The sequence below is a fragment of the Rissa tridactyla genome, chromosome 1, assembly GCF_028500815.1.
Source record: "Rissa tridactyla isolate bRisTri1 chromosome 1, bRisTri1.patW.cur.20221130, whole genome shotgun sequence".
In the NCBI taxonomy this organism is placed as follows: domain Eukaryota; kingdom Metazoa; phylum Chordata; class Aves; order Charadriiformes; family Laridae; genus Rissa; species Rissa tridactyla.
Window position 1 is genome coordinate 22,799,107 of NC_071466.1, and position 26,762 is coordinate 22,825,868.

Here is a 26,762-nt window from a genome sequence, read left to right on the forward strand (position 1 = left end):
ACTTCCTGTTTAAAAGTAGGCAGTATTTAAGGTGTTTTCCTACAGAGTTGTCTGCCTTGTCATGATCTAAGACAATGTTTTTTTGTAATATTTATCAAGACAGTAAATATAGCAGTAAAGATTCAGCGGAAAGTAAACCACGAAGTTGGCTGCAAGATGTAACCACACGCCGACAAGAGCACAGCTCGCAGCTCACTGCACCTCAATAATGAGCCTCTCCAGGGCTGGGCACTGCTGTAAAGAAACATCACGGCTTCACAGAATCATAGAATTGCCTAGGTTGGAAGGGACCTTTCAGATCATTGAGTCCAACCATCAACCTAACTCTGACAAAAGTTATCACTAAACCACGTCGCTAGAGCACTACGTCTGCCCATCTTTTACATACCTCCAGGGATGGCGACTCCACCACTTCCCTGGGCAGTCTCTTCCAATGCTTGATAACCCTTTCCATGTAAAAATTTTTTCTAATATCCAATCTAAACCTTCCCTGACACAACTTGAGGATGTTTCCTCTTGTCCTATTGCCTGTTACTTGGGAGAAGAGACCGACCCCCACCTCTCTACAGCCTCCTTCCAGGTAGTTGTAGAGAGCAATAAGGTCTCCCCTCAGCCTCCTCTTCTCCAGGCTGAACAACCCCAGCTCTCTCAGCTGCTCCTCATAAGATTTGTTCTCCAGACCCCTCACCAACCTTTTCTGGACACACTCCAGCACCTCAATGTCTTTCTTGTGGTGAGGGGCCCAAAACTCAACACAGTGCTCAAAGTGGGGCCTCACTAGTGCTGAGTACAGGGGGACAATCACTTCCCTCGTCCTACTCACCACACTAAAAAGCACCTCGAATCAAACTGCTCCCCCCTGCCCCCCGAAAGGCTGTCAGTTTTGCAGATTCTGCAGCAGGAAGAAGATTTAAAGGCACCATCTTGCAGATGGTTGAGGGACCCAACCTGAAGATGCTGTAAGGAATTCTCCAACACCTTTCCAACCATGCTACAACCAGAACAGAAATCTAAGTCCATGCAGGGGACTGTTGCCTGGCTCCGTGCTCCGCATCCCGGTCCACTCCATACAGCGTAATACGTTCTCTCATGCAGAGAGAACAACTGTAAGCAGCAAAATAAGATGCAAAAAAACGGAAGTACAACATTTTAAGCAAGGGACAAGGTAAAGCAGGGAAGAGATTTTTTTAAAAAAACAATAAAGAAATACAGTCCTTACTTAAAAACGCTCCAACCCACAACAGCAATGGTAATGTCAGTGATTTTTACATGGCCTTGCTTTACTACATTGATTTTAAACATTAATGATTTGACCATGCAGTCAGGTTTGCACCAGTGGAATTCAAGTATGAGGCTTCTCTAAAGCCTGCAAGCTACCACTGAGTAGCGTGTTTGATGTGGATTAAAAACATTTGCATTAAGTTTCAAAAACCTGTTAAAGCATTATGCTGCAGACTTTTATTTTATACATGCTTAATTTAACTTTGTGAGCGTCCTAGCAATCTATTATATGTGCTGCTACATTTGCATTCTCGATTCATTTCTAATAGAATAAAGACTCGGAGATAAACACATTAAAATATTACTTAGGACACAGAAACCATTCTAGCATCTTTGATCCAACAAAGGCAGGCAATATTTTTCTGACAGAGTAAGCACAAGAATCTTCCTGTATATTTCTCAGAGTAGACTGCACATATTCTTTCTGGTTTTATTTTAGAACCTCATTCCTCCCCTCCAGGCAATTCCATACATCACTACACATCCTTATGCAATTTTATCCTGTGTTCTATATTTACTAAGACACCTCATCTGAATAGTAATGTTCTTCGCTTAGCATGAACAGGGCTTTTAAAACAGATTGCCAAAAAAACCCTACAAAAACTCCCATTCTAACGAGATTTGCCAGTGTCTCACAATTCAAAGCATTTACACATAACTTACAGATTAAACAATGGTTTTCCTACAAAGAAATACACTAATTTTTTTTCCTATTTGGTGACCGAATTCAAATGCCATATATACCTTTTATCTGCCAGTACCAGAAATCATGCAGTTATTATGCACAGCTTGTCTTCCTAATAAAAAATCATCTATTACAAAAAATATTCAGAAATATACTGAGTGAGAAAGTGTGGGCAAAAAGTAGCATAAGCATAACTTAAGTCACAAAGTGACCCTGCATACAAAGGATGTGTAGAAAAATGTTAAAATCCCAGAGCTAAGCACTTCTTCCTTCCATTGCTCTAATGAAATTACTTCAAATTATTTAAACAAAATGCTGCTTTTGATATGCATGCAGCTGACAACACCTGTTTTGGAAGCATATAATGAGGGCAACTGACAACAACATGAATATATTTTACACTCATTTATGCCAGAAGTTACCAATCAGATAAAAATAAGCTAAACAGGTAACATGTTTATAGTAGACATTATTTTGCAAATCATCTATTGATTTGGGTTGGAAATTTTACCTGAGTGAAAACCACGCACAACATATCAGAACTTGTCTAAAACAACTCTAACCCAACATTCATCTCTTTAGAGACACAGTGCACATCTTAAAAGTGTCACCAAGAAACACATACAGGACTTCAGAACTTTTTAAAACCATTTTTAGCTATCAGCTTCCAAGTCTGAGAGTCCAGAGACATCTACCAAACCCCTGATAAACTTAAGAGTTATATTTAATAATTCAAGCACTCTCCCTAGATTATCCTATGAAGTCTGGCACTTTCCGAGTTCTCCATAGCCGTAGGATTTGTAAAGAGGTCCTCCAGTATATTATTTTGCCTTTTCCATAGTGGCAGAACCAAAGGGTTCTTCCCTGAACAAACTGGTGTTTGGAAAATCCTTTAGAGTATTCTGGTTTCTTTAAACAGTGTAAGGCTATAGTTCCAAAATAATTTTTTGTAGTGATTACACACGTAGCCCCGGAAAACTAATTTAAGCCCCAGTTGCTTGGAGTAGTAGTTTTCTTATCATTGCAACACACAAAGTCTGGCTATCTTTGCTTCTCTTAATAACTGTTAACATTGGAAAACAGTGAAACACTCAATAAAGTTTAAAGTGAAATAAAACATTTAACACAGTCCAAAAGAGGATTGTTTCAACAAACACATTTTAAATAAAATGAGAATTTCAGAAATATCAGACACTAAAAAATAAAAATGGCACAAATGGTTTGTTAACCATTGTTATAAGAATTATCTTATTATTTTCTGTATGATAAATATGTATTTGTTTAAGACCTCCAGGACAGGAATCAAGTCTCTTCTTATCTGGAAGAACCGTAGCCCATTGTAGGAAGTTGTGTTTTCCTCTTTACCTCAGGTAAGCTGTATCAACTGGTAAATACCAACTAATGTTCCTACACCCCTAGAAAAAGAAAAGAATGCTGAAACAAAAGCACGTTTATCAGCAAACAGACAAGGCTTTGCACACATGTGCTTCACATATGTGCTAATAACAACAACTCCAGTCAGTATCATTTGGAAAACAGTGACTTCAACTCAACACAAAACGTGACACACTGCAGGGATGGCAACTTTTCAAGGGTGAATCAAATTATATTCTTCTTTCTGAAGCTAGGGACTAAACACATCCATAAAAAACTCAGCAGGGGCAGGAGATGCTGCCTCTGGCAGCTTGCTGCGTCTCAGAGTTTCCTTATAATTTGCAGTATGTGCGTGTATGAGATCAACGCTACAGTCGCTTGGCAAGTTCCAAATTTTGTTGGAGCAGGGAGGCAGGAGTCATTGTCTCTCACAAAATGCTACAGCCGTTCCAAACTCACTTGCACGCTCTTTGGCTATCACATACTTGATTCTTGACCCTGAAAAAGGTAACCTAACTGACTGCAAGCCTGACTCACAACAAGCACACTTTAGCCAAAGAATTCCAACAGCTTTAGGCCATATAATGCCACGTTAGTATTGCAAACTGCAAGCTCTGAGATAATAAAGAGACAGTAGGCAATACTGCAAGTCTGATCAAGGTTACAAATCATATATCTTTGTGTCATTTGAATTACACTACTAGAGAAGAAAAGCAGCCTGTATGGTATCACTGCAGTGTGTAGTGCTGCATGTACTACACAATTTTTGACCTGGCTGTGTTGGTTAGGAAGGAAGACTTTCAGTGAACTTCAACATAAATCCCCGTTCTAAATTACACTGGTAGAACAAAAGCTCTTATACCATCCCCACCCCACCTTTTCCCACCCATTATACAAACTGACTAGCTCATTTCATCTAAAAAAACTGATCTAGTTTTTCCCAGCACAGGCTATAACTGGTCTAGGATATTGTCAGTGTAGCTTCACTGGTAATTAACAAGTGCAGACAGAACTAAAACCTCGTATCTATAAAAAATAAAAAAGAAATTATATTGATTTTGTTATAAAAATCTTTGTGCAGTAGAGATTTACAATAAGCACTAAGGACTTATTCCAATATATATTAACTGTATGTTTCTAAACATTAGGTCAGCAAATGAAGAGAGAGAATGAAAATAATCACTTACTGAAGCTCCGAAGAGACAGTTAGTATGAAAGATTACATCTGAGGTAATCTTACTTTATATATAGAAATTTTTATTATTAATATACTCCCCACTCAACGTATGAAGTCAGAACAGGTAAGTGGCAGTGAAAATACCGATAAAACACTGCCAAAAAAAGTTTAAAAACACCAAAATTGAAAATCTATTGCCAGAATAAACAACAATTATATTAGAACACAGTAACCAAGCATAAGCCACTACAAAATAGAACAGACAGTAGCCATACAACTTACAAAAGGAAAACAGATTAACTGACTCTGCAGGACCTTTGATTCTGCAAAGACTTGTAGACAGCCTTGATTTCAAGCACTCTGAGCAGAAGTCAGAAGTGACAACAACCAATACAAGCAGGATTAAACCCACTGCAGCAGCACACGAGGACTGGAATTGAACAAAGACGTAAGAAACTAGGTGCCAAAGGTATCAGTATTTGATTTTAAAATAATGGATAGCTTTAGAAGAAAAAGAATAAATACTGGATTTACAGAACTTTAGATTTGACACATGGTTTGCCAGCCTCAACAGTAAATTGTATCTCTGAAGCTATCTAGAACAAGGTATAGCTGAAAAATTTCTGACTAGTTTGACAGAGATTAGTTTTATCAAGACTAAAGAAAAATCTGAATAGTTATCAACTTCAAGTACTTTAAATAAAGAGTAAGTATTTACAATGAAGAGTTTGATTCTACAACAAAGCTATCAATGGGTGTTACATCTCACTTAAGACAAGAACAAGAATTTACTCAGTGGCTTAAATTATGCTAAAGTGTAACACTTTTTAGATATACTTACATACATGTTTACTTACACAAGAGTCCTATACCTATACAAAATTGGTCTTAATGACAGGACTTTTTAAACATAATGCAATGCTTCTGAAAAACACCATACAAACAAACATAAAATCATATTCTGTTGGCTCTTTACAGCATGGTGATACATTTCTGCTTTATCAACTTCACTTTGTCAAGTATTTTAAGTAATTACTACCCATTTTGCAGAAATCAATTCTTATGATTCAACAGTAAAGACTGTATTACCACAGAAAACAGGGAAGCACTGTGACATAATCTCATTGGATTCTGAAGAACAAATGCTAGGCCTGGTTGATGAGACAGAAGTATAAACATTTCCACTACATATTCTTTTATTGCCACAATGACAATGAAAGTTATGCTGCTTAATTTAAAATACTTGCCTTAATCTATAACATTTCATATACCTATGCTGCAAACATTTCCACTACATGACATACTGCAAGATGAACAAACAGTTCATAACTGTTCGCAAGCACAATCTCAAGCTGCTTAAAATCAATTATAATGAAAAAGAATAAAAATAGGAAGTAAAGTTATCCACTGCTAGAATGTGAAAAGCATCTCAATGTAACAGGATTGCACAAGCTCTGAACTGAAAAAGGATCGCTCCAAAACAAACTAAAGGTGACATATTTGTTTCAACACTGTTTTGTTTTTGACTATTTTGCTGTCAATAAGAAGCCACAAGAAGCATCTATACTGCTATAAAAGAAATGCAGCACGTTACTTTGGCTCTATCACTCTGTTCCTCATAGCTTTTACAATCCACTTCCACTTCCAGCTTACAGGCTTTAGTGTCATGTTCTGCATGGCCACTTCTTACATAGTTTTAGAAAGCTCAATATGTTAACTGTAGCAACACGGAGTACACGGCATATGGAGAACTTTTGCCTGTAACTGACAGATATCATCAACTAACGGTAGATTATAGCGTCTCCACCAGTCTTTTTATTGGAAAACTGAAAAGTTTGAATTGAATAAACTACTTAACTTTTGCAGAGTCCTTCAATTTACTGTCCCCAAAAATTAATCAATTGAATAAGCTGTAGGCTTTCCGAGTCCCCCCAGAGAATTAAAAAGTGTACTTGTAGAACTGTCCACGCGTGACATGGAAGCTGCTCCCTGAACACATCGGCACTAGAACTGGATCACTTCACTCAACACCCTTTAAAAGCGATTACTCCCTGCATTTACACATTTATATATACCTACATACACAGCTACTTACACAAGAGTCCCACACATATATGAAATTGGTCTCAGTGACAGGACTTTTTAAACATAATGCAACACCACACAAGTAAATGTAAAATTGTATTCTTCTGGCTCTTTACAGTGAAAAGATACGTTTCCAGTAGGAGTTCTAGTGGACTAATGGATGCCTTCCTCACTGGGAGCTATATAGAGAAAACCAAAGTTTTAACATGCGCTGTCCAAGGAATCAGGCCTAATAGGTAATCTCTTTAGAAACATGCTTATACAGAAAAATTGGAGTTTCCTAAGAAGCATCAACTTAGAAATTCTCCCCAATTAAGACTACAATTAAAAAAAGAAAAAAATAATTCCTTTTTCTTGACTCAAGCATAAATCAGGTCAGTATTTACCTGCCTGCAGTTTAGTCTGTTCAGTATCTGAGAATATCGAAGCCATACAAACTGTTGAATACTTCCAAAGTTTCCTACATAGTAGATGAATGGTACTGCAAGTATACGCTGACCTCCTCCTTCCATCCCGCCCAAACCCCTATGGCCTAAAAAGCATTTAGGTCTTCTAGTCTTGAAATACCTAACCAGCTCTAATGGACAGTAACTTCTTCTCCAAAGGAAGAATGGGAAAAAGTTCGCTACCTCCATCAAAAGAATAAAGTTGGGAAGCATAACGGTATTTTAGAGCTTGTGAAGATTACTTTGTAAATAATGACTATCTGCCCTGGAACACAACCTCCTGAGCGTGCACTGATACTCCAAGGCAAACTACATTTTAAGACACATAGCAGACATTTTGATGGAAAATCATCCTAAATGTCAACATGCGATGCATTTCAGACAAAGTATGAGATATAAAAGCACTATTTGCATGAAATACTATTTTCTTGAGGGGGAAAAAAGGTGCACAACTGTCTAACAGCACCTGACATGTAGAGCGGGCGCCGTGGAAGGAAGACGAGCTCTGGAAGTTACCGGCGAAACGAGGAGCCCAGCGCAGGCCGTTGCTCGCCACCCCTCACAGCTTCAGCAGGTGGCACGAATGGGGCTGTCAAGCGAACGGGGCAAACGCTCGGTGCTACGGCAACCCCCTGCCTTCTTCCACTGAAGGAAACGGCACAAAGTTCCCTCCAACGAGGTGACAGGATCGGTTTAAGCGACACAGCGCCGATCCCGGCCGCTGCCGTGGGGGCCGAGGACCTCAGTACCTGCCGAGCATCGAGGGCTCCCGCCGCCGGGTCCCGCCTCACAGCGCTGAGGCGGACGAGCTCCGCCCGCCGCGGACCCCGGCCCGCCCGCCGCCCGCTCCTCCGCGCCCGCCGACCGCCGCCCCGGGCACTCGCAACCCCGCGCCCGGCCCCGGCCCTGCCCTGCCCGCCGGCGGGAGGCGAGGCTGCCGGCGCGGGGATGCTGCCGCCTTACCTGAGCCAGGACCGTCGGGAACACCACCGGCCGCGCGCTGTAACACGCCGCCAGGGAGCCTCCCCCGAGCAGGGCGGCGGCGGTGGCGACCCTCCAGCTGGGCGGGCGCCGCTGGCTCCGAGGTGGCCGCAGTCCGGCCAGCCGCCCCCTCAGCGGAGCGCGGACGCCCGCCGCCAGCGCCGCTCTCCACGCCGCCATCTTCCCGGAAGCCGCCGTGGCGCCGCCGACATCGAACCGGCCCCTCCACCGCCGCCGCTGCCGCCGGCCGCGGGGCGCCGCGGGGCGCATGCGCAGCGCCGGGCCCGAGGCCGCGGGGCCGCTCGCAGCTGCCCGCAAACCGGCGGGGCGGGGGTGGCTGTGTCCCGTGGGGATCGGGCTGTCTGTCGCCTGCCAGGGCGCAGCGGGAGGGAAGCGACCCGCAAACCGGAGGGGACGGTCCTGGCGGAGAGGTAACGCAGGCAGAGGTGCGCAAGGGTCTCACGGCAGCCACCGGCGCCGCAGGGCCGCCTTCCCCTCGTGGAGACGTGCCCGGCGCCGGGCCCGGCCGAACAGCCCCCTCAGGGGCGAGGGGAGGCGGCAGGGCCCCCGCTTCAAGCGTTTGGCTGAAAACGGCTCCAGTGTAGGGGCCGGTCGGCGGGCAGAGGCCCTGCGCGGCCCGCCCGGGGCCTCGGGGGCTGTAGCTGCCGGGAAGGGGAGAGGCCCCGGCCCGGGATCGGGCTGTCCCGGCGGGTTCCTGGCGGAGAGGGAAGGCGGTGGCAGGGGCCAGGCGTTTTGGTTGTGTCAGGGAAGGAACCACCGTGCCTGGGCAGTAGAGAGTGAAGAGCGGCGACGCTTGTAACGTCCCTCTGGTCCCCAGGGTGCCCTGGCAGAGCTCAGCTTCACGGTGTTCACCGAGGTGAGTCTTCTTCCAGAGCTTTAAGCTCTGGAATACCATGAGTACATGAAGGGCAATGGGTCGTGAACCGGGCTTGAAACCTTTCGGGAAGCCCAGTGTGCAGAGGTTTGGCGAGCATATGCTAGCAGGGCTGACCTGGCGTCATGTGCCGTGCAGTTGGGGTTTTCCAAGTGCTGGAGACGTTGCGTACGGATGCGTTGCTCTGCATGTGTTACAGACAAGAAACAACAAAAGCATGTGAATAAGTTTAGAACATCCTTTTCAAAGGCAGAGTAGAGTTTTTCATGAAATACAGATGACAGAAGATGCTGGTTACAGAGGCCATCATGGTGGAGGTGATAACCAAAAAACATCACAGATTGACTTGACCAGCAGTTATCACTGGTGTCAAGACTGCGAGTGCTTCAAATGGCTTTTTTGTCCACTACCATACTTTTAACAAAGCTCTCTAGGCCTTGGTTAGATTGAGTTGGTTGATCACACTCAAACAGTGTTTAGTCAGTCATGTTCAAACATTGGGCCATCTGAGAATTAATGATAACACTCACATGAAGTAAAACGGAGAGGAAGCTAAATGTCATTTGTAGGTTGCAAGTGTCCATGTTTTCAGAGTAGTTCGCCTAGTGGCTCCATGTGAATGTGGGAAAAGGCTGTTGAGAGAACTGTTGCATGCAATTTCCCATTATTTTGGTCTTTAGTTAAAGGCCTTCAGAAAGTACTCAGTCCATTTTAGCAAACTGTATCTTTCACCTCTTTCTGATATGACAGCCAGTACTGTGTTGTCAGCATTACAAATGCTGTAGTACAGGCTCTGAAACATGGAAATGCCTTTTTGCCCTCTATCCACTGATAAATGGTGATCATCCATCACTGCCACTGAAGTAATTTTAGTTTACTTTCCTTCCCTGACCTGAATTTGGAGTCATGAATTCAGTTTCATAGATGGTAATTTCAGTCATCTAACTAATGGCATCTCAGAATTTATCCAGTCTTCCATTAGCATGTGTTGTACACTGAGTGTCATTCTGTGAAGTGTTTGGGACATCTTCAGGAATGTGCCACCTGAGTCCTTAGCGGGATACAAACCCTTCAAAAACACCTTCTCTGGGGAAGACAAATGGCTGCTTATTGCAAAATCACCCAAGAGTGCAACATGCAGGGTGAGTGGTTTCCATCTCCACAGACTAATGTACATTGCAAAATCTTTATCCTGTCCCTGGAGACCTAGAAAGTAACTCATACAGCAAAATCCTTTCTAATCCCCAGATACTGTAAAACACAGCAGCAAAATCCCTCTATTGTCATACACAAACACACACTGCAAAATCCCACTTCTGCTGTAGAGATGTAAAACTTGCAGCAAATTCTTGTCCCCTATTTCTACTTCCCTCTAGACAGCCAAAATATTTTCCTCCCCAGTCTTGTAGTTTGACACAGAATTTTTGCACAAACACATAAAGAGTACTTCCCTTTCTGTGCCAGCCAATAACAAGCGCTTCATGAATGCTGGCAACATCCCAGAAAAGGAGATTTGAATTCCTAATGCCAGATCCCTTGATATTGAACACACAACCACAACACAGGTAAACAGGTTTAGTTCAGCACTCTGCCAGGCATTTTCAGTTTTTCTTTGAGTAAGAACGAGTAAGTAGGTCATTTGTCTTTCCTCAGATGACATTCCTGACTGGAACAGATACAACTGCAATCTGAATGGAGAGCTATTCTCATATGACTGCATGCACGCAATGCTGATGGGGAAGTTAAGTGTCCTTAGTCACCCCTTCTCTCCCTGCAGTAGATTCACCCCATGTGTGCAGTGTCCAGCAGTGCACAGCTACTGCTGCGCTAATGTGGCTCACACCTGCGTTGCAGTAACCAGCCTGGTATGTTTGTGGGTGCTAGAACGTATGCCTAAGTAGCTAGAAAACCCTTGGTGATTAAGACATAGTGCTGTTTCACCTCATACATTATCACTGCGGGTAGTTCATGACAGAAGGCAAAGATCTCTGTGGTCTATAGAAATGACACTGACAGTCTGGTAAATATAACAGGAGTTTCATCAGGAAAATTGAGCTACATGGTGACAAATGTCATCAACTATTATGCCCTGTGGCACTAAAATGTTAGTTCAGAGGCTCCCTTTCCCATCCTGCACCGTTTGCTCTTCCTCGGCTCTTGTAAGCAGAAATCATTACATTTAGCAAGCTGACCTACCTGCTTTTTTAACAAGTTTCTACATGTTGACTTCAGATTTTGTTCTAGAGATGTTTGCATTGCTGAAAATATGCAAAAGCAAATGAAAAGCCCAATAAAATATTCTAAATGTTTAAGAATGTAATTTTCCTGTAAGATGCAATGTTCCACTGGATCATTACATAACAATACTCAAATGCAGTCATTTCTTGTTAGGCATAATGAACATAATGTGAAGTCACATCAAAAGGTGAAAACACACTACCATGAAATAAACCCCTTGTGAGTCCTGTGACGCTTAGGAAATCATGTTTGGCAGAAACTTAATTTCTTCCAAGTTTTGTTACAAAGTCAAAAGTAAAAATTAAAAATACCGAGTAAAACTACATCTCCACATGCCTGAAGGTCCATTTCCATGTCTCAGTGTCTTTTAGGAGCATTAGGCCAAGTTCCAACAGGGATTCAGTCGCTGCTAGAACTCAATCCCCTCAAGAGCGTTAGGCTTAGGGCCAGCATTCATTTACTCTTGTAACAGCTTAAATTAACTCCTGTTACATTCAATCTAAACCCTTTCTTACTATTTTAAATAGAATAAGAGTTGAGAGATGGATTCAGTCATCCAGTCCGAAGGCCACCCATCGTGCTCGTCTGTATTCCGGGACTCAAATATTATGTAAACTGGATTGGAGAAGGCGTCAACCAGCCAGTTGTGAATTGAGGGGGGGGGGGCAAGCTACCTTTTATATACATAGGACTCCATTTGACGAGAGATAGCATGGGGGTGGTCTGACTTATTTACCGTATGTACATTTGACAGTAAGCACCAATCAAAAGTAAGAGTTTAGTAGGCTAGGTGCTGTGCTAACAAAGTTTTGGATACTTTCCTAGAGGAGATGAACAAGCTAACTGAAAGACAGGAAATATCACTGCTTGGTTTTGTAGGTGAAGAACTGGACCATAGATTAAATTCTGCCCAAAGTCACACAGAAGACAAATGGAAGGTCTCACAAAGCCAGGTCTTCTTTAGCCCCTTCGAAATTACATTGGTCATCTTAAGAATATCACTTGTATTTTACTTTAACAGATGTGAGAGCAATCTGTCTGCCTACAGTTACAAGGAAAACACTCTGAAGCAGATAAGGATATAAACACAAGGAAGACAAGTTCTGTTAAAAGTGATAAAATGAAATAATCCTAGCACACTTTGAAAACTACAGAGTGATTGGATAAAACTGGACAGTCGTTAAAGTTGGACGGCTGATACGTTGATATCTATCCAGAGTTTCAAAGGTCCTGTACTAAGGTTGTTTATGGTGAAGGTTGTGAGTTGACTTCAGGGATTTCCAAAGCTGCTTTGTATGCTAGAGAGACTATTATTCACAGAATCATAGAATAGTTTGTGTTGGAAGTGACCTTTAAAGGTCAGCTAATCCAACCCTCCCTGCAGTGAGGAGGGACATCTTCAACTAGATCAGGTTGCTCAGAGCCCACTTCAGTCTGACCTTGAATGTTTCCATAATTTCTACCCATCCCTCCTCCACAAGAAAAAAAAACAACAAACAGATGAGAGATCAGTTTCAAGGAAGCTAAAATACCTTCCACTGATGAAGAAGCCTTAGGATGACAATGTGCTGTTAGTTTACAGAAAGTGCAGTTACTTTATAGGCTTTGGAGATGATGGAAATGGAACTAATTACCAGACAGTCAACATTCGTCCATTAGTAAGACTGAAAATAAATGTGAACATTTTGTGGCTAGATAACACTGTTCAGCTCATAAATAAGAGTTCACAGCAGTCTTTGCATTTAGGACCTACGCCATAAATATAGCTTATCTTCAGATATTTTCAACTTGCTACAGTTACTTGAAAGCTTATCATGATAGAGTCCATTTAAAAGGAAAAGAATTAAAATTTATCTAAGATATGTGTCCCCAAATACCTCTCATAGCATCAATTTATATTGACCTTTCTAACACAAAAACTGTCTTCCCACACTATTCCTGTGCAGTTAGCTGAAAAACACCTTGCTGGCATATGTAACAAGTTCCCTCAAAGGTCAGAAGAATTACTTTTTAAAGTCAAGTTGAAAAATCAGAGAAAAAAGTTGAAAGCAAAATTCTTATTTTTAAAAAAATAAATTTGAGAATTTAACGTACTAGTAACAGAATTGGAAAGATTTTAAAATACAGTTTCTAAGTTGACAATAACCTTTTTGTCACATAAATATTTGATTCATAAAAGAAATGGTACGCAGACTGTTGAAATACTGCTTTTATGTGAATAAAAAAAATGCAGGTCAAAACTGATACTCTCTTGTGAAGGAACATGCATTTTTTTTTAATTTGAAAAGTATATTTGTTATGGCTCTCCAAGTTAGGCTGTAGGTCTCAATTCTGTGGAGAGTTACATATATTATTCCTAATTTTAAGCATTTTGAAAAGTTCTGTGCTCTGAAGCAAGACTACTCCTACTGCGTAAAATTAACTGTATACACAAATCTTTGAAGACTGGGGACTTGCGTGCTATTGGGTGAGAACTGTGGTTCAACTGCTGTTTTATCTTTTGATGATAAGATCCCATGGCACTTCTGCAACAATAATAGAGGTCCCATGGTCCCCTGAAAACATTTTAAGTAATGGAATTATATTATGTGCTTTAGTGGTTAATATTTTCCTCATGGTTCCAGCTGAGTAAGTTATACTTCATTTTTCTTCCCTTCCAAACATTCTTCTGTAGTGCCACTAGCACTGATTATAAAGATAGGCCTGTATCTAAGTGAAATCCTATCATTTTGACTTTTTACCTGTATCTTTATATACATACAGATATATACATAAATTTATATTTATAAATATAAAGCAGCAGGTCGAGGGAGGTGATTCCTCGAAGAATTAGCAGGGCTCATTCATAGGGCTTTAAACTAGGTTTGAAGGGGGATGGGGATGAAACCAGGACTACAAAAGTGGTGCCCAGGAGCAGCATACCAGTGCTTCTGGGTAAAAGTGTTAGCATTAGGGCTTGTCCCCCCAAGGAAGTAGCAGGACAGTTAGCCCTGCTGAAGTGCATCTACACTAACGTACGCAGCATGGGGAATTAACAGGAGGAGCTGGAGGCCATTGTTCAGCAAGGAAACTATGATATAGTTGCCATCACAGAAACGTGGTGGGAAGACACACACAAGTGGAGTGCGGTAATCAATGACTACCAACTTTTCAGAAGGGATAGGCAAGGAAGGAGAGGTGGCGGGGTGGCCCTCTATGTTAGGGACAGTTTTGAATGTCTGGAACTTAACAGTGTGAATAACAGTCTTGAGTGTGTATGGATAAGAACTAAGGGGAAGGCCAACAAGGCGGACATTGTGATGGGAGTTTGTTATAGACCCCCTAATCAGGACGTAGAATCTGATGAAGTATTCTATAAGCAGCTGGCAGAGGTCTCATGATCATTTGCCCTTGTTCTTGTGGGGGACTTCAACTTCCCAGACATCTGCTGGAAATATAACACAGCAGAGAGGGAACAGTCCCAGAGGTTCCTGGAGTGTGTGGAAGACAACTTCCTAACACAGCTGGTGAAGGAACCAACTAGGGGAAGTGCCCTACTGGACCTACTGTTTGTTAACAGAGAAGGTCTTGTGGGGGATGTAAAGGTTGGAGGTCGTCTCGGGCACAGTGACCATGAAATGGTAGAATTTTCAATTCTTGGTGAGGCAAGGCGGGGAGCCAGCAGAACTGCCACCTTGGATTTCCGAAGGGCAGACTTTAGCCTGTTTAGGAGCATGGTTGAGAGTGTCCCTTGGGAGGCAGTGTTGAAGAGCAAAGGTGCCCAGGAAGGCTGGTCATACTTCAAGCAGGTGCTCTTAGAAGCACAGGAGAAGGCCATCCCCATGTCTCGAAAAACGAGCCGATGGGGAAGAAGACCAGCCTGGCTAAATAGAGAGCTTTGGCTGGACCTCAGGAAAAAAAGGAAAGCTTACATTCTCTGGAAAAGGGGCTTAGCAACTTATGAGGATTATCAAGATATAACAAAGCTATGTAGGGGGAAAATTAGAAGGGCCAAAGCTCAATCGGAACTCAGCTTGGCCACTGCAGTTAAAGACAACAAGAAGAGATTCTTTCAGTATATCAATAGAAAAAGGAAGACTAGGGAAAATGTAGGCCCACTGATGAATGAGACGGGTGCCCTAGTGGTGGAAGACACAGAGAAGGCAGAGCTACTGAATGCCTTCTTTTCTTTGGTCTTCACTGATAAAGCCGTCCCTCACGAATCCCATACCCTGGAGGCAAGGGGGAAGGTCTGGAGAGAGGAAGATTTTCCTTCAGTTGAGGAGGACCGGGTCAGAGACCACTTGGCCAAGCTGGACATTCATAAATCCATGGGCCCTGACGGGATGCACCCACAAGTGCCGAGAGAGCTGGCAGATGTTATCGCTAGACCACTCTCCATCGTCTTTGAAAGGTCATGGGGAACAGGAGAGGTGCCTGAGGACTGGAGGAAGGCTGACATCACTCCAATCTTCAAAAAAGGCAAGAAGGAGGACCCAGGGAACTACAGACCGGTTAGTCTCACCTCTGTCCCTGGGAAGGTAATGGAGCGACTCATTCTGGATGTCATCTCCAAACGCGTTGAGGAACAGGAAGTCATTGGAAGTGGTCAACATGGATTTACCAAGGGTAAATCATGCTTGACCAATCTGATAGCTTTCTATGATGTTATAACTGGTTGGCTGGATGAGGGGAGAGCCGTAGATGTCATCTACCTTGACTTTAGCAAGGCTTTTGACACTGTCTCCCATAACATCCTCATTAGGAAGCTGAGGAAGTATGGGCTAGATGAAGTGACGGTGAGGTGGATCGAGAGCTGGCTGTGTGACAGAACTCAGAGGGTTGTGATCAGCGGCATAGAGTCTAGTTGGAGGCCTCTAACCAGTGGTGTCCCCCAGGGGTCAATACTCGGTCCAATTTTGTTCAATATATTCATTAATGACTTGGATGATGGGACAGAGTGTATCCTCGGCAAGTTCACCGATGATACCAAACTGGGAGGGGTGGCTGACACTCCGGAGGGCCGTGCTGCCATCCAGCATGACCTGGACAGGCTGGAGAGCTGGGCAGAGAAGAACCTAATGAGGTTCAACAAGGACAAGTGCAAGGTCCTGCACCTGGGGAGGAAGAATGCTAAGCACCGGTACAGGTTAGGGGTGGACCTGCTGGGAAGTAGTTCTGAGGAGAAGGATCTGGGGGTCCTGGTAGACAGTAAATTATCCATGAGCCAACAATGTGCCCTTGTTGCCAAAAAGGCCAATGGAATCCTGGGCTGCATAGGGAAGAGTGTGGCCAGCAGGTTAAGGGAGGTCATTCTGCCCCTCTACTCTGCACTGGTGAGGCCACAACTGGAATAGTGCATCCAGTTCTGGGCTCCCCAGTTCAAGAAGGACAGGGAACTACTGGAGTGGGTCCAGCGTAGGGCAACTAAGATGATTGAGGGACTGGAGCATCTTCCTTATGAGGAAAGGCTGAGAGAGCTGGGACTCTTTAGCCTGCAGAAGAGAAGGCTGAGGGGAGACCTTATTATGGCATACAAGTATCTAAAGGGTGGGCTGAAGGAGGATGGTGCCAGACTCTTTTCATTGGTTCCCAGTAACAGGACGAGGGGTAACGGGCACAAGCTGGAACATAGGAAGTTCCATTCAAATACACGGAAAAACTTCTTTACAGTGAGGGTGACAGAGCACTGGAACAGGCTGCCCAGGGAGGTTGTGGAGTTCCCTTCTCTGGAGACTTTCAAGACCCGCCTGGATGCAGGCCTGAGTGATGTGCTCTAGGCAATCCTGCTTTAGCAGGGGAGTTGGACTAGATGATCTCTAGAGGTCCCTTCCAACTCTGAAGTTTCTGTGATTTTCCCCCTCTACTCCACTCTCGTGAGACCCCACCTGGAGTACTGCGTCCAATTCTGGAGCCCCTACTACAAGAAAGATATGGACGTGCTGGAACATGTCCAGAGAAGGGCCACAAGGATGATCGGAGGGCTGGAGCACCTCTCCTATGAGGACAGACTAAGAGAGTTGGGGTTGTTCAGTCTGGAGAAAAGAAGGCTCCAAGGAGACCTTATAGTGGCCTACCAGTATCTTAAGGGGGCCTACAAGAAAGCTGGTGAGGGACTTCTTAGGATGTCGGGTAATGGTAGGACTAGAGGGAATGGATTAAAACTAGAGATGGGATGATTCAGACTGGACGTTAGGAAGAAGTTCTTTACCATGAGGGTGGTGAGGCACTGGAACAGGTTGCCCAGAGAAGCTGTGGATGCCCCATCCCTGGAAGTGTTCAGGGCCAGGCTGGATGGGGCTTTGAGCAGCCTGGTCTAGAGGGAGGTGTCCCTGCCCATGGCAGGGGGGTTGGAACTAGATGATCTTTAAGGTCCCTTCCAACCCTAACAATTCTATGATTCTATGATTATATATGTATTTTGCCTATAATATATTAATTGTAGAATTTCCTGAAATTTTATTACTAGCGCTTCCCATATAAATATAAAATTTTATTGTGGGGACCTTACTGTGTTTCAGGGAGCATTTCTTCTCTTTTCTTTCATTCTCTGAAATCAGTGTGAGCATTGCCATCAATTTTACTCATACCAGTATTTCACCCTAAGTTTTATAGGAAGAGTTGGCAGCAATACCTATAGTTAAGGTTGCCTAACACTTTCCACTGTATAGATTCTGTACTTAAAAAGAGAGAAGGACAGAAATTGTACATAAGGGTACAATAAAACAAGTCAAGATTAGCAAAGTTGATTTTATCTGTGTTACTTGAAAAACCAGAAGGATTTATTAGGGACTCAGACTCTATACTTTTAAATGGAATGTTGACTGATATAATTTTAAATAATTATTGTTATGTAGTTCAAAAAATACAATAAAGATGGCAAAGACATTACTTCACAGTATTACTAAAGAAACAAATATAGAATTATCAGTATTTCAACCTGTAAAATATTGTTAAAACATATGTTTTCTGGAAATGTTGAAGTAGAGGAATCATCATATACCTTCCTTCGTGTTTCTTTTTCCAGACTGCTGTCTAAAGCTACTATTAATAACACTTTGCAGTGCTACTGTGATTTATTAATGAAAGCTACCTTAAATTATAATGTCTTTAATACTGCTGAAGATGGTGAAGTGTATATAATTATTTCTTTGAAAAATAATGGAATTCTAAAACTAAATTACTGTTTTCTGTAATGTATTCCATTATTTTAAATAGTGTTTACATCTTTTGCTCAGAATACCATTTATGATCTTTGATTGCACCTATTTTTGTGTAAGCAGAGGAAGACATGATTATTTTCCAGATATGTTTGTTTAGTTCTTCAGTAACTAAAATTAGTATAGGGTCTGATCTAAGCTGAGTGTGTGGTAGACATATACCTTCAGTACAAAAGGTCCTGCGATCCTTGCATAAAAAAAGTTAGAAAGTCCTAATACAAAGTTCATTGTGGTCAGCAGAGTTGTTCTGTTTCCACTGATGTCTGCATTTGGCTCTTACAGAGTTGAAAAATAGCTACTTGTGTAAATATTGTGGGCAGTCTTGGTATATTTGCTAGTGAGGAGTTCCTTAGTCTGTAGCTACATCAAAAGGAACTGTTGGAGCCACTCACAAAAGGCATAGTAATAATGGCACTAATAAAAATCCCCAAAGAAACTGTGGACAAAGCTGCTCTTTGGGGAACGTTCCCCTCTTGGCACCATTCAGGCAGGAGCTGTTGGTTGAGTACACCCAGAGAGGATTTCCAGTCAATTACAGGACCCTCCTCTAGGAAAGAGAAAGGTCTTGAGGGAACTTGAGGGAGCTTGTATGCTGCAATATCTGAATTGCATGTGTCCAAGCAGGCATAAGCTATACCAAGAAAGTCAAGATACAGAGACTGGCTGATGCTCACAAGGCTTAGGGGGTCTTCTGTTCACATGGCATTCATGGCATTTATGGGTCTTCATGTTCAACAGCTTAGGTATGGCCTCTCTCTGTCTGGTCTGTAGTGGAGAGATTTAGTTGGAGCAAGCCAGAGCACAGCCAGGACACCTGTATGGTGCTGGTTCCGGTCCCTGAGCTCAGTCCCGCTCTCCCTTTTATATAGCACAAAAGTTGTACCCGTACAGTATTGGTCAGGATCTGCAGCAAATCAGCTGTAACTTGATTTCTGAGGGAAGGGGACTGGTGAGACTAACCCGTGTGTAATAAAGGTTTGCGCAGAATGGCAAGGGTATGTAAGACATGGCTAGGAATCGTCTGGCTGAAAATAAATGTCTACATAGAGGTGTCTGCACCTGAATTAATTGCATTACACTCTTGTTATAGTCAACGGGGAGGAGCATGCATCTCTGCGTCATGATTCATCTCATCCTAAGAGAGATGTTTAAAGTGGTTCAAATGAATCTCAACCAAAGAAATACCCATTTCACTCTTCCTGGCTGTAAGGAGAACTGCGGTCATTTTAGTTCAGCAGTAAATATCTACAATGTAAGCTGCTTTTATTTACTGCTTGCTGTTCCTGGAGAGATTCTTGAAGAGGAACTCTTGCAGGTCTGGATATCAAACTTGTTGGGCACATGCGCTCTTGGGGTTGGCAACAAAGGAGATGATAGGCACCATTTGATTATGGGGTGCGACCCTGATGACAGGTGGAAGCACGGATGTGTTACTTCAAGGTGCAGCTGAGGGAAGAATGTCTTATTGCTGTTGCATGTGAGAAGTTGTGATACCCTACCTAAGTACCAACTTGTTACTAGGCTTATGAACATCTGTATTCAGGAACACTAGAATTTATGTCTCTTTTGAGTCTTGCCTTGTATGAAAAATATGCATATCCTCTGTCAGTTCAAATATCACTCCTGGCATCTGCTACAGAGAAGGCTCACAAAGGCACATGGTCCAGTGTTGCAGAGGCTACTTGCCTACTTGCCTGTGGTATTTGAATGCACTTAGGAGTGCTAGGCTTACCGTGCTAAGCTGCCCTAACCTCAGCTTGTTGGGGCTCTATGAGTAGGGAGAGGGCAACTGATGAAAGCAAGCTGTTTATTGTCCTCCACAGCAGCCAGGGAGACTGCCATTTTGAGTCACAGGACCTGAGGCCAGCCTGGAGCCTCCCGCTCCATAAGCCCTGAGAAGCTCCAGGAAGTTGTGGCAGCAGTGGAGGACTGAGGACCAGCAGAGCCTATGGACCACCTGCTGGAAACCGGGGACCATCCATGGTGTGAACTTACCCCAGATCTACCCATGACAGCTGTCTGTTACACCTGATAACATCTGGGCACCCAAAAGAGCCCACTTCTCTTACTAGACCTGGATGAATGAAGTGGAAGGCAAGTTTGAGGGATAAGTATTGCATTTTTTATATTGAATAAATTGTAGGTTAGCAGTTACTGAATAAGTAGGATCTAAATGACTTAATGCCTATGCAATCTCTGTTCTTTTCTCCTCTTTAGTCTACTTTGTTCCTTAATCTCTTTTTATATAATCTCTGTTTTATTATAAGTCATATTGTGTGTATTCAGCAGCTAGGTTTACTTGCTGATCACCAGAAACTCAGCTACCACTGATGGTTGCGGAGGTATGAGGCTCCCTGCAGGGAGAGCAACAGGGGACTCTGCTCTCTGAAGGGTTAGCGTAGCTCATCAAGAACTAGCTATTACAGTATCTGTGGAGGGTCACTAGAGGTTGATTGCCTTCTTTTGGTACCATGAAGCGCAGTAAGCTGAAATGACTTGTCTAAGATCATAAAGCAAGGTGGTGACAGAGCTAGAAATAATCCCTGAAGGCAAAAGCTCTTTGTAACATATTTTCTGAAAATATTGCATTATTTGGGTGGTTTCCAGATGATTATTGCAAGTTAAAAATAATAATATAATAATAATAATAATAAAATTTCTGCATTACTGAACTTTTGGGGTCCATGTTTGATTTTAAATCCAAGGATGTCTCTGTCTGTCTCATGCGGCTATTCATCTACTATCTTACATCCACCTTACACGTAATTTTGAAATTTTCCTAGCCATAACTCCACCGATTCTAATTTGTTGTAACTTACATTTTGAAGAGACAGGACAGACTATGGTCCAATAAAAGCAAGTAACAAGCAGATGTAAGAACGCAATGGCTAAAGCATGGTGAAAACCTCTACCATTAATTTTATGCCTTATTTAGTGCACCTTATTCCAGTTCCTTGGTATCTAAATGACACAAGCTAAAAGTCCCTTATATTCCCTAAGACTCTGAGACAATCTCTAAGATTTTAATCTACTTGAAGTCACCGGCAAAACTATTCTGGACTCCAGTCCAGCACTTATCTTTTGTACTTCTACATAGACTTGATAGCCTAAAACTTAACCCGCCTTATTCATCATCTTTGGTTTTCCCCTAGCCTTAGAAATAGCTTAGCCAGAACAAATAGTGAATGTCCTGCAGAAGTAGGTTTAGATTCCATAAAGTTACTCTCTTCTTTCTGCAAAAGCAGTGTCGTCCTGTAACTTACTTTTTTCAAATCTGTAAACTTGTTCATTAGCCAGCATACCACATATCTGGCTAATTTTCATGTCCACATGTAATAAATGTTATTGGATATCATGTGGACAAGCCAAAGTTTCCAACACTTCTCAAATGTTAGGTAATCTTCAAAACTCAGAAGAAATGTTACTGGTGTCTGGATATTTAACAATTTTTAAGAAAGAGAAGATACTTGGGTAAGATAGATGCATTCACGTTTCCTGCATCTGCTTTCTGAAGTAATTCAGGAACTACCACAAGTAAGCACTGAATCATTTCCAGGTATTTCGGATATCTTTGAAAACTCATGGATAGAGTCTAGCCCTTAGTTTAATATCTTATATTAAATCTTGAAGTATGAAGATTAGAATATTAATTATTTTTTTTGTTGCTAGATAAATATGATTTTTTTTATTTTTTATCTAAAGCTTTCTATCTAAATGGCTAGATAAATATGATTTTTTTTATTTTTTATCTCAAACTTTCTATCTAAATGGCATAAATAAAAAGTTGCCCCCCTAGGTGTGCTGTAAGTAATTCAAGGACATCTATAAACAGAAGTGATGCAGCTTGGTTCAGGTGATTTAGTTCTGGGCCAAAGGACAAGAATGCCATTATTTGTACTTTAAATTTCCACTGGTTTCTCTGAGTCCTTCAATGTGTCATTAAAGTCATCTGCCCTGCCTTCTCCTATGAATCCTGGAGTTATAATATTGATACTGTACAATACACAACCTTATTGTCATGTAGGTAATAATATTATCTGTTAGGCTTATGAATATAAAATCAGGGTTTACCGTCAACCACAACTTTCATTCTAGCAAACCAGAAAAATGGTAAGATGTTTACTCACAAAAGGTATCTTGCCTGGTTTCTCCTTACTTAATATTAGCTTGGCAGTTATGAAAGTAGAAATTGCTGCTATTGTTTCACACAAAAACAGAGACTCTGCAAGAGAAAATTTAATGTAATTTGGAACACTTTGTAGTCTTCAGAATCAGGCACATTTTCCCCGCCACCCAAATTATTTTAAATTGTAAGTAGTTTTGCAAAGCTGTTAGCATTATTTTCTCAGCTCACCCAAATTTTTTTCACAAGATATATTATCTATGATGAATCACAACATCTTTTATTAAAATAGTTATAAGAGCATTAAAGCTGTCAGGTATAATTTGCAGCTTTTTCTCCCTTATATGCAGTGCACTTTCTGAAAAGAAGCTAATTTAATAACTAGGGAATCTAAGTTGCAATCGAATTTATTATATTTACCAGACTTGAATTTTAAATGAGATACCATTAAAATGTACTTGAAGAGGAAAGAGCAGAACTGCCAGTGGGCATTGAATGAGCAGCCTGAAAAATGTCTAATAATGTTGTGATCAAGAGTGTTATGAAGATGAGAGAAAGATGAGGAATTCTGTTTGTCTTTCTCTGTATTTTTTACACGTCGTGCAAGCTGAAATGAAGGCTACAACCTCAGCCCAAAGCTTCAGTGTCCTCTTTTTAGATTTTTCTGTGACTTAAAGTATGCCTTTATAACCTAGCACTGCAATTCTGCCTACAAATCTCTAAATTACTGCTAGAGAAGTAGATGCTGTGGTTTATGTGCATATATGAACTACTTGCCACTGTATATGTCATCCCACGAGTTCTGCATCCACAGAATTTCTGCTGAATTCTAGGGGAGGTTTGTGCTTGGAAGGCTTCTGTATCAAGGTTTTCATGTCAGAAAGAGCTCAATAAAAGGCCTGTTCAAAAACAAATTAAAAACCCCAACAAAAAGCAGTCTTTTCCTCTTGCTGACATTAGTCTCCTCTGAGTCACAGTCTCCCAACCCCCTTAACCAAGTCCGTGACATAGATCATGTTTTATTTACAGATACATGTTAATGTGGCCTGTTACTTTGTGATCACATTAGTTGCGTTTGTACTGTGGAGATTTTTAATTCCAAAAGGTGCTGCCAGCTTTTGTGTACACAATTTAAGCGTAAGCAGGGTTTTTGTTTTTCCCAAGGACTTCTACTGACTTTCATATCTTTAAAATCTGAAGTTGTGGTTCTCTTTGATTTATTGTGTGTTAGAGAATGTTGTCTGTACTAAAACTAGCAAAGGGGTTAAAGAAGAATAAAAATCAGTATTCCAGAGAACCAGGATACCATAAAATATTTATTTCCTGAGGGTACATTGTCACCTAGCAAACACTTAGAATAATGGTCCTGCAAATAGAAAAAAGAAAATCCAAAAGGGTTAGGAAATTTTGCTTGACTTTGAAAAGCTTAATTGAAGAAAGAGCTTGAGGTTTGGGCATTGCTACTGAGCTCTTTGCACAGAGGGGATTGTCTCTGCGTGGATGTGGCATGTCATCGGCAGGACAGAGTAAGTCAGCTGCTCACCTGGCTCTACCCTGGCTCTAACCCTCCACAGCTGAGAATGTTCATATCAGGAAGCGGAGGAGGAGGATGACTCCTTCTGGCATGTCAGGAGATGCGTATGCTACAGTGCAGAGCCCTTGTGGCTGAAGGTAGCTTTGACAAAGAAGTTATGGCACAGGGGCTGTAGCTGGTACAAACCTAAAATTCTGTATTCTTTTAGTCTCACAGGGTCTCGTCCTAAATGCCACGTTCTTTTAGTCTCACGCATAGTTCTGTGAGGAATCTCATAGTTTGAGGATGAAAAATTTGATAAGAAAAATGGAAGAGGATCAGATCGTTATGCAAGAAGAACTAAATGAACTTTTAGTAGAGGGTGGGAACAAGATGAAATGTCATAATACCCAGTGCAAGGTCACTGGATATTATTATTAAGGGCAAAATGCTTCAATTTCTGCTCTAAATACTCAGTGATTAAGAGCTTGAGGACACCATACATGAATGAGTATTTCTTGCTCCAGTCATCAAATAGCCACACCAAAGCATGTCTAAGATGAAAGGCAAGACTGTGGTGGAATGTGGAGCTGATGAGATAGCTCCATACTAGGAGTAGAACTGGAGATGAAATCAAAGATGACTGAATCGAGTTGACTGCACCTTCCTGGAAAGGTAAAACAGCAGAGAAGGATAAGAACCTTTCAATAATTATAAGAAATCAGAGGGAAGAAACAAAACCCAGAAGACAAGATGTGAAAGCAGCTCACATGACATTGCAATCTTATAGCTTATGCTGTCAGCAAAAAGAGATTGGATTAATTTCTGCAGACTCAACAGTAATTGCCATGCGGCAGCAGTTAGTACTGTTGAAATGCTGGAACTGATGGGAACCAACTAGGCTGTAGTGACTGGGAACAGATGTCCTCAGAAGAGCATGAGACAGCATTCTGCAATGTGAGAGAAATCCTTGCCTATCGGTCTAAACTGATGGTTTGTTTTGTGGACTGGGACGTATATCTCTTATTAGATAGGAATTTTAGCTTTTCCTTTCTTTTGTGTCAATGGATACCCAGTCTGGTCCTCAGTGAAGCTGGAACAGTCTTTTTTGTAAGCATAGCGTAATGACCATTAATTCTCAGCCATTCTAAATGTTCTAAATATCAGCATTAGGGCTAGCAGAGGTGCCTGCATTTGTGAATATATTCGAGGAGGAGTGCAACGTCAGGAACAGTTCCTCTCCAGCTCAGCATTGATTCATGTTTTGTCATGATCTAGGTATAACTGACCTTGGGTTGAGCTGTTTATCTTCTCCATTGGAGTAAGACTGGAAATTGGTTAAGCTTATGGAGTTCTATACCATTGAGTGCTTGCAACTGGAGCCACTTGTGCGAAGCTTCACTCCAGGAGGTTTGAGGTTGCTGCCTAATATTTGCCCAGCGGACAGATGCAGGATTTGAATTTGCAGCCTGCCAAGGGTGGCTGAAGTCCTGAGGGTCAAAAGCACCCACATTCAGCCCATCAGAAGAGTCCCTGAACACGCAACAGCTCCAAGCTCTATGCCTCTGCTGCCCATCTAAAGCGAGGGGGGAGGAGGCAGACTGCTCCGTGTTTAACAGGGAAAGGAGTAAAGACTGTGATCTCTGTGTTAAATGCTGTTCAAAAGATGGAAAAAAAAAAGTCATTTTACAACCTTCTACTCAGAAGTAGCTTATCTAAGGACTACTCTTGAAAGGAATTGCTAGTAAGATCATGCTGGAAGGCCAGTTACAGGCAGAATTTAGTATAAAACTAATGTTCTTTATCTCATGTGTATATATTGCATACAGGCTTGCTGCTGTCTTGTTGCCTGCATCAGCTTTTCTTCTCAGTTTGCTTAAGAAGAGTCATGTGAATAAAAAGGTACCATGAATAAAAAAGTACCGTGCTTATCAACCTTCTTGGCAGCTCACGTCTGTTCTCCATAACCTGCCAGGACTACCCCAGTGACTACCCAAATACTCTAAAGCAAAGATCATAGCTGTATATCCTCTGAAATAGGAAACCTTTAGTGATTTCTGTATATGCCATGAAATAGGAAACCTTTAGTGCTTTAGACTTGGTTGACATAATTTTCAGAAGTGCTAAGGAGGTATGAAGTGATGTAAAGCAAGTATTTTAAATTTTCACATGTGAAAAAAATGCCACAGATAAATGGAAGTGTAATCTCCCTACAGAAAGATCAGGCCAGGAATTTAAAACAGTGGGAACTTAAAATCAGGCACTGAACTCCTTATCCTTACTTAGGACACAAGTAAGCAAATAGTTGAAGATATTGAAGAGATCTTAATGGACCTAATTTTCTGTATGTACTTTCTGATGTTCACTTACTGAGCACTCGTATGAGGCATCTTTAGAATTTTTGAATGTAATTGCCCCAAAACAGACACCAAAGAGCTCTTCTGAGAATCTTAGCCTTTCAGTATTAATTTCAGCTCTGTTTTTTGAATATTTGCCCTTGGCCTTGTAAAACGCATACTTTCAAATAATTTAAGTAATGGAAGTTATTTGATTCTCTGTTCCTGAGGAGAGACTCCACATGTAAAACATCCTTATAAATGACCGACTCTCTTCAAGGATATTACCAGTATGCTGTTTATTTTTCAAGTGTTGCATTTGTGTGTCTTAGAGATTTTTTACCTTTCAGAAATGCTAAAAAATAAACTCAATTCTGACTGTTAATAGACAACTCTAATGCCTCAACTTTTGAATAGCTTTGAAATGCA

At 41.8% G+C, this 26,762-nt stretch overlaps 1 protein-coding gene across 1 annotated transcript in view; it reads right to left on the reverse strand.

Moving 5' to 3' along the window:
• MICU2 (mitochondrial calcium uptake 2) overlaps positions 1 to 8,314 on the reverse strand; it is a 151,548-nt gene extending 143,234 nt beyond the window's left edge. The window contains exon 1 of the mRNA XM_054180987.1: positions 8,012 to 8,314. Within this exon, the coding sequence (XP_054036962.1) occupies positions 8,012 to 8,299 (288 nt within the window). The 5' untranslated portion in view covers positions 8,300 to 8,314. The remainder of the gene's footprint in view (positions 1 to 8,011) is intronic.
• Between the last annotated feature and the right edge of the window lie 18,448 nt (positions 8,315 to 26,762).